This window comes from Pristiophorus japonicus, chromosome 8, assembly GCF_044704955.1.
Source record: "Pristiophorus japonicus isolate sPriJap1 chromosome 8, sPriJap1.hap1, whole genome shotgun sequence".
Classification (NCBI taxonomy): domain Eukaryota; kingdom Metazoa; phylum Chordata; class Chondrichthyes; family Pristiophoridae; genus Pristiophorus; species Pristiophorus japonicus.
Genome location: NC_091984.1, coordinates 87,466,837 through 87,480,575, shown reverse-complemented (window position 1 = coordinate 87,480,575; position 13,739 = coordinate 87,466,837). Strand labels below are relative to the sequence as shown.

General features: G+C 42.6%; 1 protein-coding gene across 1 annotated transcript in view; it reads left to right on the top strand.

Moving 5' to 3' along the window:
- pde4ba (phosphodiesterase 4B, cAMP-specific a) overlaps positions 1-6,937 on the top strand; it is a 242,088-nt gene extending 235,151 nt beyond the window's left edge. Inside the window, exons 8-11 of the mRNA XM_070887016.1 lie at positions 1,295-1,449; positions 1,569-1,691; positions 2,739-2,921; positions 3,286-6,937. Of these exons, the coding sequence (XP_070743117.1) occupies positions 1,295-1,449; positions 1,569-1,691; positions 2,739-2,921; positions 3,286-3,675 (851 nt within the window). The 3' untranslated portion in view covers positions 3,676-6,937. The remainder of the gene's footprint in view (positions 1-1,294; positions 1,450-1,568; positions 1,692-2,738; positions 2,922-3,285) is intronic.
- Positions 6,938-13,739: the final 6,802 nt, after the last annotated feature.

The following is a 13,739-nucleotide window of genomic DNA, read 5'->3' as shown; positions in this document are numbered from 1 at the left end:
ATTTACTAAATATTTGGAGCAATCTTTGAAATATGCCATTTTTGGAGCAATGTAGACAGGAAATCTTCCAACATCCAGTTTTGGACTTCACAAAAAGTAACAAACCCTTCCCTCAAACCAATTAGAAAACGAAGACATGGAATAAGCAAAGGCCATTGAGCTGGTACTGCAAACAATGTACAATCTACCCCATCATGGACACTACCTGCCCAGTCCATACATCATTGCATCAATTGTCACCATTGTATCATGTTCTTTTAAGTAGTAAAATAAGCTCTGATCACCATAGTGTGTAGAATTGGTTAAATGTATTATATGATCGAAAGGATATGGAAAAATAGATTTTTAAATTATGAAACTTAATTTCTGGAGAAATGTTGATTTCTCAGATCTTTAATTGGGATCCTTTACGTGTCGCACATGAATTTGTCAGTTTTTGTGTTCGTATATTCCTGTTTCTCTATTTCAGTTCTCTCTGTTTTAACACCCGGTGGGTGCAGTGACTCAGTTTTGTGTAGGTGGAGTGAGCAATCAGAGCAAAAAATCTCCAAGTTGCTTCAGTTTATAAAGGAATCTGTTCAGATTCATCACCTTTGCTTCTATTGTTTTAATTCAGTTTTAAACTAGAATCATTCGTACAGTATTTACAATAAGTTAAGTTTTATTTGTCTGAGCTTCCCCCCCACCCCAATCCCCCCCGCTCTGTCCAGAGACCCAGAGGTTAAGTGTAGCACACCTACAACCATCCAGTAAGATCACCTATTCAGTGCAGGCGAGGAATCTAATCCCAGATCGTCTGACATTGTATGACTGTGTTGATTAAGCTTTTTTGAGAAATGCTAATATCACAGAATAAGAATGAATATTTGAAGTATTTTAAAAATTCTGTTGTCCTCTTGTCCCGTCCCCCCCCCCCCACCCCCCAACCCTGTACAGGTATCATTAGGCCATGCACATAAGCTGAAAGACTGAGTGAGGTGATATGTGCAGAAGCTCTGGTAGTGCTGCTTTACAGTCTACAGTTAGGAAGCACATAACAACGCTGACTTTCCTTCTCCCTTCCTCTCTTTCCCCCATGGAGTAGAATTCGGGTGTGTCTTATAAATTCAGTAGAGGGGGAGGGCAGCATTGTACTTGCATCACTCCATCTGTAATGTTGCATGCCAGTGCTTTTATGCACTGCACAGATTCTTTCAACAAAACATGTTACCTAATTGACAGAATCAACAACAGATGGGGCTCTTTAGCTTCTTTTCACCATCTACATTGTGTTTTCTTTTCCCTGTTATTTTAGATTCCGAGTTAGCACTGATGTACAATGATGAGTCTGTGTTAGAAAACCACCATCTGGCTGTAGGTTTTAAACTGCTGCAGGAAGACTCCTGTGACATTTTTCAGAATCTCACCAAGAAGCAGCGGCAGATACTGAGGAAGATGGTTATTGAGATGGTAAGCAAACCGTTCTATGGACTCCGTGTAGAAAGCTGACATATAAACAGGTCTTTGTATTTGTTTGAGGAGGTTTGAAACGAGCAATAATTTGTTCAAATGTTCCTCTCCCCTCCTAGGTGTTAGCCACTGACATGTCTAAACACATGACCTTATTAGCAGACCTCAAGACCATGGTGGAAACAAAGAAAGTGACAAGTTCTGGTGTTTTACAACTTGACAATTACACTGATAGAATACAGGTGTGTACCATGACACACAGCACCCGGAGTGCCTGTGCTATAAAGGATATATAGTGTGGACTATAAAAGCAACTGATTGGCAGCACTCTGAATCAGCTCTCTTTCTTTAACCTGGATATTCTCACATTAGGCAACAGTGGTGCAAGATTCCCAATCCAGCAAACTTAGTTGTTGCTGCTTTTATAGAAGACAGTACCTGGCAGCCAACATGCAGCTAGGTCAATCTTTAAATTCTGGGCTTTTAACTGGTTAGAAAGCAGACTTGTAAGTCAATGATCAGCAAATGAAACGTCTTTTTTAAATGTTCCCACCTCTGAAATGGAAGGGGAAGTCAGAATAATATAGAATTAGAAGGTTTGATACAGGAGGTGAAATTGCCCTGCACCCCGATTGGGGGTAGTAACCTACTCGGGGCGGTACTTCCTGTGCCCACCGTGGAAGTGACCCTACTGCCCCTCAGGAAGTGGAGCGCAATCTCACGTCGTTCACTTCCTGTAGGAACGGGTCCAGCGGCGCTAACTGGGCAGGATCGGCAGCGCTACGTGGATGTTCCGCATAGCGCTGACGCGTTTCAACGCCCTCCCCTTCCCTAGGCCACCAGGACAGCATGGTATCGGGGCTGCAGCCCAGAATCCAAAACGGAGTGCCGGGCTACACAATGGCAGCCCGAACCACGCTAGGGTACAAGTATTGAAGCTGACTGGAGAGTCGTCAAAACAGCTAAGATGGCGGCGAGGGGCGTTGGCGACCTCCCCTTTAGCTTCCGCCTCGCGAGCGAATGTCGGCCAGCCTCGCGGGCCACGGGGAAATATCCACCGCAGGGCGGAATGGGGTTGGTGCACAGCTCTAAGGGGTTGCACGCCGCGCACTGCCGTGACGGCACCTCCGCTAACTTCCGGGTATTTCCCAATGCATGAAAAACCTGATTTTTGAGTAGCATTATTTTTAGTTTGTGTATCAACCTGCCTATAATTGTGCTGCTGTTAGATTATTCTGTGATATTTTATTTCGAAAGCTTCTACAAGCTCTCTGTTGCTTTGGGTCCAGGTTCTTCGTAACATGGTGCACTGTGCCGATCTGAGCAATCCCACAAAGTCCCTGGAGCTGTACAGGCAGTGGACAGATCGAATCATGGATGAATTCTTTCACCAGGGAGATAAAGAACGGGAACGAGGCATGGAAATCAGCCCAATGTGTGACAAGCACACAGCAATAGTTGAAAAATCCCAGGTAGGTGATAACTACTGCAGTTATCAAGCAAAGAGTTCAAACTCTTCGTGGACAGTTTTTTTTTAGTATAACTTCCTTGCTTTTGTACTCTGCCTATATTTATAAAGCTTTTTTAGCAGCTTTAACAACCTGTCCTGCTATCTTCAAAGATTTATGTGCATAAACCCCAAGATAAACTTTAATTAAATGGTTTAAATACAAATAATATATAATCAAAGTGCAGTCAATATAAGAATAACCTACTAATACTGATTCATTCTTTTGTAATTATATAATTTATTTTGTGAAAAATATGGGATTTTATTTTAATTGGATAATTCTAGACTTTTGTAAATATATTTTTTATACCAATCTTTTTGCCTAGGTTGGATTCATTGACTATATTGCACACCCTTTATGGGAAACGTGGGCTGATCTTGTTCATCCTGATGCTCAGGATATACTAGACACATTAGAGGACAATAGGAATTGGTATCAGAGCATGATCCCCCAAAGCCCATCGCCTTCCCCTGATGAGCAAGAGAAAGAAGGACTGTATTCCACTGAAAAGTTCCAGTTTGAACTCACACTGGAAGAAGAAGATGATTCAGAAGGGACTGAGAAAGAGGAAACGAGTCAGGGGGAAGAGGACAGCAGTTGTCAGAGTTGTGAAACAAAGATATTTGTTGCACTGGAGTCGGAAAGCCAGGAGACCGAGGTGGAGGAGACGCAAGCAGATCCCCTCGCTGAAGACACGTCGCCTATAGATACGTAAATACTCTGCAAAAGTGGACATTTACTTATTGTCACGTGCACAAATTATCTGTAGGGGAAAAACCTATGATGTGGGTTTTAAACCCAAGGTAGACTTTTGCAAATGAAAGCTTACCACTGGTTCAGATGATGAACTAACATTGACGGCAAGATTGGAGGGCCAAAGGTAGATGATACATTTAGGTGTTTTGAAATATGGGCTTAATTGCAAGCCATGTTTATTTGAAACTGGTGGACAAAAGCTGTCCAAGATTTAACTGGGGATGAGCATGCAAATGAATGACACAACACTGAGAGATTTTGTACTGCAAGACACTGAAACTGTATGCCAGTCTCAACAATATGAAGTAGCTTTTTATGTAGGAAACTGTTCCCTGTTCAGTAAATGATGTCTTAGGACTGTGTGCCTTTTGAAAAATGTTTTTGTCCTTCTGAAAGTGTTTTATTTAATTGAACACAATTTACTAAAGTCCTAACACACTTTTTCTACATATAAAGAACAGTGGCACGAACAAATCAAATTTATAATTCTTTTCAAGATTAAGAGAAATGAGAATTAAGTCTTCCGGTTCCCTTCATAGACAGAATGGCAATACCTTACAGTTACCTGCAAACTGCTTTTAAAAATGTATTCTTTGGTGCATCTTTACGTTGAAAGTTAAAAAGGGACAAACAGTTCATAGCCTATTTTAAAAGTATCCCAAAAATTTTTAGTAGTAAAACATTTTCTTTTTTTATATCTAGCTTTTTTAAAAACAACATTTTTGAGAGATTTTAAGTACCTGCTTATTGCACACTGCCGCAGTCCTACTCCTAGGAGGAAAGGCAAGTTAATATTGCTTAATGAACGTTTGATGATCTAACCACAATGTGAAGAAATTGTCCCCTTGAAATGTAATTAAATGATGAGTGGTAGTCCCAAGTCACTACCTGTTCTGTAGATAAAAGGACATAGCTGAGGAGATTGGGTGGTTCAGTAGGTTCAAACACATCTTTTCACCTCTAGGGCATAAGTTCGAATCCAGCCCAGACTCGTGGGTTGAAAGTCTCCCATCTCTGCTGGGTCCTGTGATGAGAATTTGGGGCAATCTCATCTCTGCCATGGACCCACAGCATATAATTGTTCACAAGTTGAGATTTGGGTCTAAATTGTAAGTTGCTGTGATGGCTGGTTTGAGATGAAATAATTCTCAAGATCATACAGATGAGGGAGACCATTCAACTTATTTTAGCTCATACATCCAGAATAATTTTTTTTTTTAAATGACATTTCCTCCTCTTTCTTCCCCCCCCCCCCCCCCCCCCAAAATCATGTCATTTAACTTTCTTTTAAAACATTCATATTAGTGCAGTTGTGGATTTTTTTCTGAGGTGGTTAAGGCCTGTTATTGCGGCAAAGTAAAGGGAGCTTACCAATGCATCTGGTCTGATTTATACCTGCTTAGAAATGTTTAATAACACTGGGTGCCTGAAATGGTATCATGTTACATTTCTCACAACTAGGTCCCTATCTTGATAAATACAAAAATATAAATAAAAAAGATAGATACATTATGCTGCTTCTACATTCTATATATCAAATTAACTAAAGCCAACTAATGAGGTCCATTATATTGCTTTCCTCACATTTCTCTACAAATTTTTACATTTTCTGCTGGAAACATTCTGCAGTGGCATTTGTGTTGCCATGACAATTTCCAGCTTTGCAAAATGGATAAATTGCTGAGAGCTGGGACTTCCTCTTGGTAAAGATACTGTTTTCATAAACAATTTTTGTAATTCTAGTGCAACCTATCAGCTGTTGGATTCCAGTTTTAGTTGGCATAACATTTCTTAATCCCTTCAGAACAAATTACTTGTTTTTCTAAATCATAAATGTATGCTCAAATTGTTCATTAGTAATATGTATTAACTATAGACATTAAGGTGAAACAAATTATTCTTGTAATGAATTAACAAGTGCAATGTCTGATACTTATCACTTGGGGGCGGGGGGGAATATAGTGAATATTTTTTCATTCTGCTCTTCAAAATGAAAGCTACAGGATAGGAGGAGGTTTCAGCTCTTTGGCTTCATACATTTCCATGACTATACCTCTTAAACAGACTGATACGTTAGCATATGTACATTGTATGATCTGTGGTAGGCAAGGAACCCACAACACCATTACTGTTAATGTTAGACATGATCAATATTTTTAAAATGCCTCTTCAAAGGGAAATAGATTCCACTGGATAGTCACATAACTGGAGGCCATTAGTGGACTCCCCAATGCCCCGAAGTCATGCCTTGTTCCTCTGTTTATACTTTAAAACCACTGGCACCACTGCCCATTGTTCCTATTCATGATGTTACAGTTGAAGAAAACAAAATGTCTATGTGCAGGCTGCTTCCAACAATAGTTTTAAAATATAAAAGATGGCAACAAGACTTTATATTGGGAGACACTAGTGTGCAATTAAATATCTTTAAGTGCATCACGCAGGACTATGAGACTATTCACTTGAATGCACCTGCCCTTTAATTTATTTAAATGTATTTAAATTCTTGTCAGTTTATATTTTTTTTCGTGTACCATCCTTTGTACAGCACAGCAAACCACATTCTTAGAACATGTCCTCTTCTATTTAGAACCGTGTATTTATATCATGTACATACTGTAATGTTTGTTGTAAATTATTAATTTATACATTAACATTGCCTGTAAAGTGGTGGTGTTACTGTGTAGAAAATTCCAGGTAAGAGTTCCCTTCTTACCATTTTTTAATTATTGTGTAATATAGAATAACCTGAACAGTAGTGATAAAGAGACATATGGAACCCAGAGATCACAGATATTTGTGTCGAAGTATTATCAGTTATCTAAAGTAACCCACCACAGATTACAGTCAAACTATTTAATGTGCAACTGTGAAGCAATGTCTGGGATAACTGTACAGAATTTAAAGCTACAAAACACAAAATAATTGCAGTCTGATGTCAGTATCTTGTAAACTACGTTTAAGCTTTTGGTCCAAATTGTGTTGAAAACGGTTCAGCAGATTGGAGCGTCTGCATGAGTAATGGGTTTATATGTCTGTTAAACATTGCAATGTTTCAGGTGGCGATTTCCTTAATGTTTTCTGAGTCTCACACAATGTATGGTATAGTATTGTATATTGTGTTCAGAAACCTTTTGAGATTTTTTATATGAAGCGATTAAACAAAAGCATGGATATATTTTATGTTCCTTCAATTTTATTGCATTTTGGAAGTTATTAAACAGCACCATTGGTGCTTTTACACTCCAAGTATAATACTATGTATTTTCATTCTTTTTCCACTAGAATAAGGCTTTTTTATTATTCCAATCTTCTGTTTTAATGGAAGTGACTCATGGAAGGGTATGATTCCATGGGAATTCCCATCCCTCCAGTAGCTCACCCAAGTAAGCATTCTTCATGTGAACCTAAAGAGTGAATGTCAGCAATTTTGCCATGGAAGCATCATAGCAGAGCCCAATCCCAATATCCAGACACACATACTCCAGCAAGCACCACTGGATGGTGATGAGCAGGAAAGCTGGCTGATTTTTTCACTCTCCATTCCGGGGTTACTAAACATTTGTAATGTCCTTGCTTAAATCCCTACTGAGATCAGTTAACCAAGCAGAAACCAAAGATTGAAACTGATAGTTTAGTCTGTGTGGCTTAGTTCTATGCAACGGATTTACCAACTTAGCTATTGAGGAATTCTTTTCAACTACTTGGAAAATATTCATCCTGTTTCCCCTCCAGTTATGTTCCTGGAGGGTAGATGTGGACAATGCACTCACATTTGAGGGGTTGCCACCCCAGTCTCAAGCACACACACACACTTATCCAGCCCAGACTGGTTAGATCAAGAAGTGCAATCTTGTCTTATGAACAGTAACGTGCTTCTGGTGATACAAAGTGTAATATGCCTTGGGCTCAGGATCACTCGCATGTTGGGTTTATGTTAATGTACAAAAGCACATTCATAAATGGCCATTTGCCACATTTAGGGGCCGAAATTGATGTACTCCAAGGCCTGCCCATTTCTCGGCGGTCCCTGGGCGGATCCTATCTTTTGCTGCCCGCTGCCGCTGAAGCCAGTCGGGAGCGAGTTTTGCCGCGTTTGTTTTGGCAGCGGGCGCCAGTGGGCAGCGGCAGCAGTGGGCGATAGGTGCGGGCGTCACGAATCTGAACTTTGGAGGACGTGCACCACGCATGTGCGAGACTTTGTACATTTTTTTTGTAGTTTTATTTGTCAGCTGCCGTTAGTGTTGCCGTGATTCGGGTTGATGGGATATCAGCGCATGCGCTTTAAATCTGATCACTCCCTTGCACCTGCCAGTTGGGGAGCGGAGAATGTTGGAAATAGAGTAAAAAATTTATCAGCAACCATCCATCAAGGGAATTAATATTAGTAGACAAAAAGTTTCAAAGAAAACTGTTTAAACCCAGGCCCAGAGCTCCCTGATTTAATGAAGAGCTGGAGGAGCTTGTATCAGAGATGGAGTGCAGGTATAAAGACTTCACCCGGGATGGTCTTGACAAGCCTCCTCCATCTCAATACAGATGCATTTTGGAGGAAGATTGGTGAGGCAGTGTCCTCAATGGATAACATTGAACGAGATGGAGACCAATGTTGGAAACTTTGGAATGATGTGATGGCGTCAATAAAAGTGAGTAACCATTTATTGGAGCCCTCCCATACGCCTGCAAAAGATTCTGAGCCAGATGTGTCGATGTGAGTCTGTGTGTGTGGGGCATGAGCAAAAGGGGTCAAGGATGCAATGTTTCTGCAGAAGAATAATTCATCCAAGGAGCCAGCCTAAGTACCACAGAATGGGGCCCAGCAGAGGTCAGAGTTGAGCAGCCTGAAGGAGCGTGCCTTGGCATTGGTGGGTGACCACCGCCGTGCAACAAAGGTTGATGCAGATTCCATGCTGGAGCATGGTAAGGGTGGTATAATCTCCAGTGTACGTAATGCTCATATAATGAAAGGTCCTGCAATTTTAAGTTCAAAGCATTTTAGCGCACACCTTGTTGGCCATTATTGGTGTGCCCATGTAGCGATGGAACTCTTTGATGGCACAATGTGAGATGGCATGGCTTGCATGTCATCTTGACCAACTCCACCCCCCCCCCCCCCCCCCCCCAGGTACAGACTGAAATGTTGTCCTTTACTTGTAGATGGTGAGGTGGAGAGCACCAAGCAATGCACACCATCCACCTGTGGGACACAAAGGAGTATGATCCCAACTTTTCCCAGCCAGACGCTGTCACCAGCCCAAGACAATGGCTCCTTCCTCCACGCGACGCCATGCCATCCCCCCAACCAAATCACCCATATCCACCATGCCTAGCTCCGCCACCCAGTCAGGAAGACCAGAAGGGAGAAGGGCCCGTGTTGGAGCCAATTGAGCTGGAGGAGGTCGTCACCAGCCTCCTGACGTGTGCCACCTGTCCGGAGAGCCTCTGTGTCGGGGTCAGGATTCATAGGCTTTGATTGGACGAACCAGCAACAAGTACTGGCTGGTACAGAGACCGTGATGTTAAACAAACCACGCCGCATGTACCCACACAGACCCAACTATCATCTGAGGATGCAGGATGGCTCATGGCTATTCAGAAGATAGTCCAGCTGTCTAGGGCCAACGCCAGCCTAGGTCACGATCTGCTGCAGACCATGGCTGGGATAGATGCCAGCATCGCAACCTTTGCTCAGCACCATACTGACAGCATGGAGCGGCTCATTTAGTGCGGTGGAGCGCTACACCGAGTCTGTTGAGGCAATGAGGCAAGCGCTGGCTGCTGGGCAAGTCGTACAAGCCCCCGACCCTGCACCCTCAAAGCAGACAGATCTCGAGGAGCCGGAGATGCTGGCGCCTTCAGCGTCTCCTACCTTCTCGCCAAGACTGACACGTCTGCAGAGATCCGGCTGCCCTCCTGCACAAGATGCTCGGGCAGAGGTGAGGGGCTGGGGTGCCGAACGCCGTGTTGAAGGCATTACGAAGAAGAGGACAATGGGTGCCTCATGGGGGGGGGGGGCGAAGAGAGAGAAAGAAAAGCGATGGTGGTGGGTAGAGGAGGAGTGTGTGATGGTGGTGGATATGTTAATGTTATGATCTGTCACTTTTGGAATGCCACACTTTTAAATGCAATCACACTATTCACTCACTCTTGGTCAGTGTTTCATTTTGACATGTGGAGCCTTCTGAGAAAAACACAGCTCTCCCTCAGGTCTTCTGCTATATGAGGAATATCTTGGCCTCCACATATGATTCTATTGTTTCATGAGTCCTGCCATCTGGACACAAGTAAGGGTCACCAATGCAGGAAGGCTTCCATTCGATTAGAGACAGTTGAAGTACTTACAGGGCACACATTAAGGCTTGCACTTCACCCCACTTTTTCAGACGCCAAATATCGTGGTAATGTCACCCTTGAGATGACATGCATCAGTGACATTGCAGTCCATTATATGTATTTTTCCATCTTCCATATCTAGTCATGCTATTCTCACTATCACATGCAGCGAATTGCCAGAACTTTACATCTTCCAACTTTCGCTTATTTACTCTGACGTAAGCTCATACCATCTGCGCAGTCACAATCTGTGACTAAATATGTCCTGCCTGAAATGGTCTCAAAGCTTTTGTAAGGCATCTCCATTGATCCTTTACCATCTATCACTACTCATTGCGCCTCCTCTACCACACCTTCCCTTCAGCGGGGTAATGTGGATTTACACATATCTACTCCTGTGCAGATTAAGGTCCATCACATTGCTCTTTTTTTGCCACTGATGATGCTGCAGCATATATGCACGATACCTGGGATGTGAAGTGCTGCACCACTCTCAGCGATTCTCCCTGCCACCCAACTCTCAGCCAGCTTTTTGCCAGCGGTCCTTCTAGCGGGCGGCAGGGCGATCTTAGTCAATTTTGCCTCAGGAAAATCCCAGATTTCTAGCCTCCGGCATGGGCGGGCAACAGTAAGTAGCACCGATGGAACCTCCGCGAGGAATCTCCCGGCGGGCGGCAGATGGGCAGGACTGGATGAATCGGCTTTACAAAAAAGTGTTATTTCTGGCGGAACCTTGACTAAGTTCGGGCCCTAAGTCTATTACTTCACCAGATATTGTCTAATTTGCATTCTTATAGACTCTACTCAACATATTTTAATCTGACGAAAAGATCTACAGAAATTCTCCTTGTTCATAATCAACTAAGCTCCACACTATTTGCACTTACACCTCCATTATTCAAAACTGGCCGGTTAGTTCCCACACAACATTTCCATGGTCCCAGCAGCCCAGGAAACCACTGTGTGTCATGGAGCATTTGATCCTCTTTGTCTACATTCATCTCAATAAATTTTAATTCTATTAGAAACCAGGCAGTTTTCCAGCTTCTTTTTGAAGGAGTTTATTGACACGGCATTAACTGCTTTTGCTGGAAGTTTGTTCCACATATCAACTGCCCAGGGGAGCTAAAATTCTAGCAAAGAATTGTGTGTGCACTGAATACTGAGATAGCAGAAGAGAAATGAGAGCAGATAAAGAACCATTGGAGGGAGTGTGATAAATAAAGAAAGGAATTGCATCACTGCATTCGATATGTAATGCAGAATGTCGTACTGTTGGAATGCAGAAGTTTGTGTTTGCACTTTTCCTCATAATTCTTAATTTTCACTGTGTTGTCAGAAAAAAAAGTGAGCAAAACATGAGTGATTCTCCAGGAAAGGAGAATAATAGGCATCACGCAAGTCACCACATAATCTTGCTGATCTCCCGAATAGAATATGGCCTCAATTTTAATAATAAAGATACATATATACAGTTGAACAAGTTGGTTCTTGTTCAGATTCTGAAGACAGGCGGATAATTCTTTATGAACATCAATGCGATATGGAAATAAAGGCCCTGATACTGAACTCTCAGATATCTGCGCACTTCCAATTCTGACCTCTTGTGCATCCCTGATTTTAATTGCTGCACATTGGTGGCCATACCTTCAGTTGCCTAGGCCATAAGCTCAGGAATTCCCTCCCTAAACCTCTCCAACTCTCGAACAGTCTCTCCTCCTTTAAGATATTCTTAAATCCTATCTCTTTGGCCAAGCATTTGGTAATGTGACCTAATACCTTTTTATGTGGTTTGGTATCAAATTTTGTTCGATAACACTTCTGTGAAGTGCCTTGGGCTGCTTTCCTATGTTAAAGGTGCTATATAATTGCAAGTTGTTGTAAAACAACAACTGCGAGGCGGGAAAGGAGCGGGTGTGAGAGTTAGCGGCTGGAGATCCTGCTGAATTTAATGGCAGGTCTTGATTAAAATTCTTTGAATAGGTTTCCTGGCTGCAGCCAGCCAGATTGAGAGGCTGTCAGGTGGTTAGGCAGCCGGGGAGCGGAGTGGAGGTGAATTGGATAAATGCAGGTGGGAGGAGTCCGACATTGGTCGGTAGGTCAAGCTGGCAGACGGACATCGGAAATGGCGATTCGGACGTCAAGGGTTTCCGATCGCAAGGAAGTTATCAGACTTCCTTGGTCGGCTGAGGGGATGTACTCCTGCTCTTCCTGGCCCAGCTCCCAGGAGTTAAATGTGAAACAGGTTAAATCTGAGGCAAGCAGCCTCATTAAAATATTTTAAGGATGGACTCCTCTCCAGAGAGCAGGTTAGTTGCCCACTCCCCAGATGTCGGCGGGTTGGGATCGGGGTTGACTATTTTATTGGTAAAGCTGCCTACCCCCACGCTTCCTTGGGGATTAGCTTTCCCCCCAAAGTTTAAGGTGTAAATTAATGCATTGATTGCATTCTGTCTAGTGAAAAGCTGGAAATCTGGTGAAACCACTTGTGTAATTGTGGGGTTCCCTAAGGTTTGATAGGAGGACATAGAGATGATTTAAAGATTATTAATATTTAATTCATAAGGATATGCAATTGAGGGCGTGTTGACACAAAGCAGTGCTGAAGCACATTGGGACACTGGTGCCCTCTGTTGTTTACTGAAAGCAAGTTCAGTTCTGTGAGTGGCTTTGTAGCTTTGGGCCTTCCTTCTCCACCTTCCAATAACATCACTGTCCCTCCGAAGGAAGGGTGTCCAAAACTTCACAATGTTAGTATACTAATTGACGTATATAAAACATATAACTTTACAGCCAATTAAGTACTCTTTGAAGTGTAGTCACTGTTGTAATAAGAACATAAGAACATAAGAAATAGGAACAGGAGTAGACCATACGGCCCCTCGAGCCTGCTCCGCCATTCGATAAGATCATGGCTGATCTGATCATGGACTCAGCTCCACTTCCTCGCCCGCTCCCCATAACCCCTTATCCCCTTATCATTTAAGAAACTATCTATCTCTGTCTTAAATTTATTCAATGTCCCAGCTTCCACAGCTTTCTGAGGCAGCGAATTCCACAGATTTACAATTCTCTGAGAGAAGAAATTTTTCCTCATCTCTGTTTTAAATGGGCAACCCCTTATTCTAAGATCATGCCCTCTAGTTCTAGTCTCCCCCATCAGTGGAAATATCCTCTCTGCATCCACCTTGTCAAGTCCCCTCATAATCTTATACGTTTCAATAAGATCACCTCTCATTCTTCTGAATTCCAATCAATAGAGGCCCAACCTACTCAACTTTTCCTCATAAGTCAACCCCCTCATCCCGGAATCAACCTAGTGAACCTTCTCTGAACTACCTCCAAAGCAAGGATATCCTTTTGTAAATATGGAAACCAAAACTGCACGCAGTATTCCAGATGTGGCCTCACCAATACCTTATATAGCTGTAGCAAGACTTCCCTGCTTTTATACTCCATCCCCTTTGCAATAAAGACCAAGATACCATTGGCCTTCCTGATCACTTGCTGTACCTGCATACTATCCTTTTGTGTTTCATGCACAACTACCCCCAGGTCCTGCTGTACTGTGGCACTTTGCAATCTTTTTCCATTTAAATAATAACTTGCTCTTTGATTTTTTTCTGCCAAAGTGCATGACCTCACACTTTCCGACATTATTCTCCATCTGCCATTTTTTGCCCACTCATT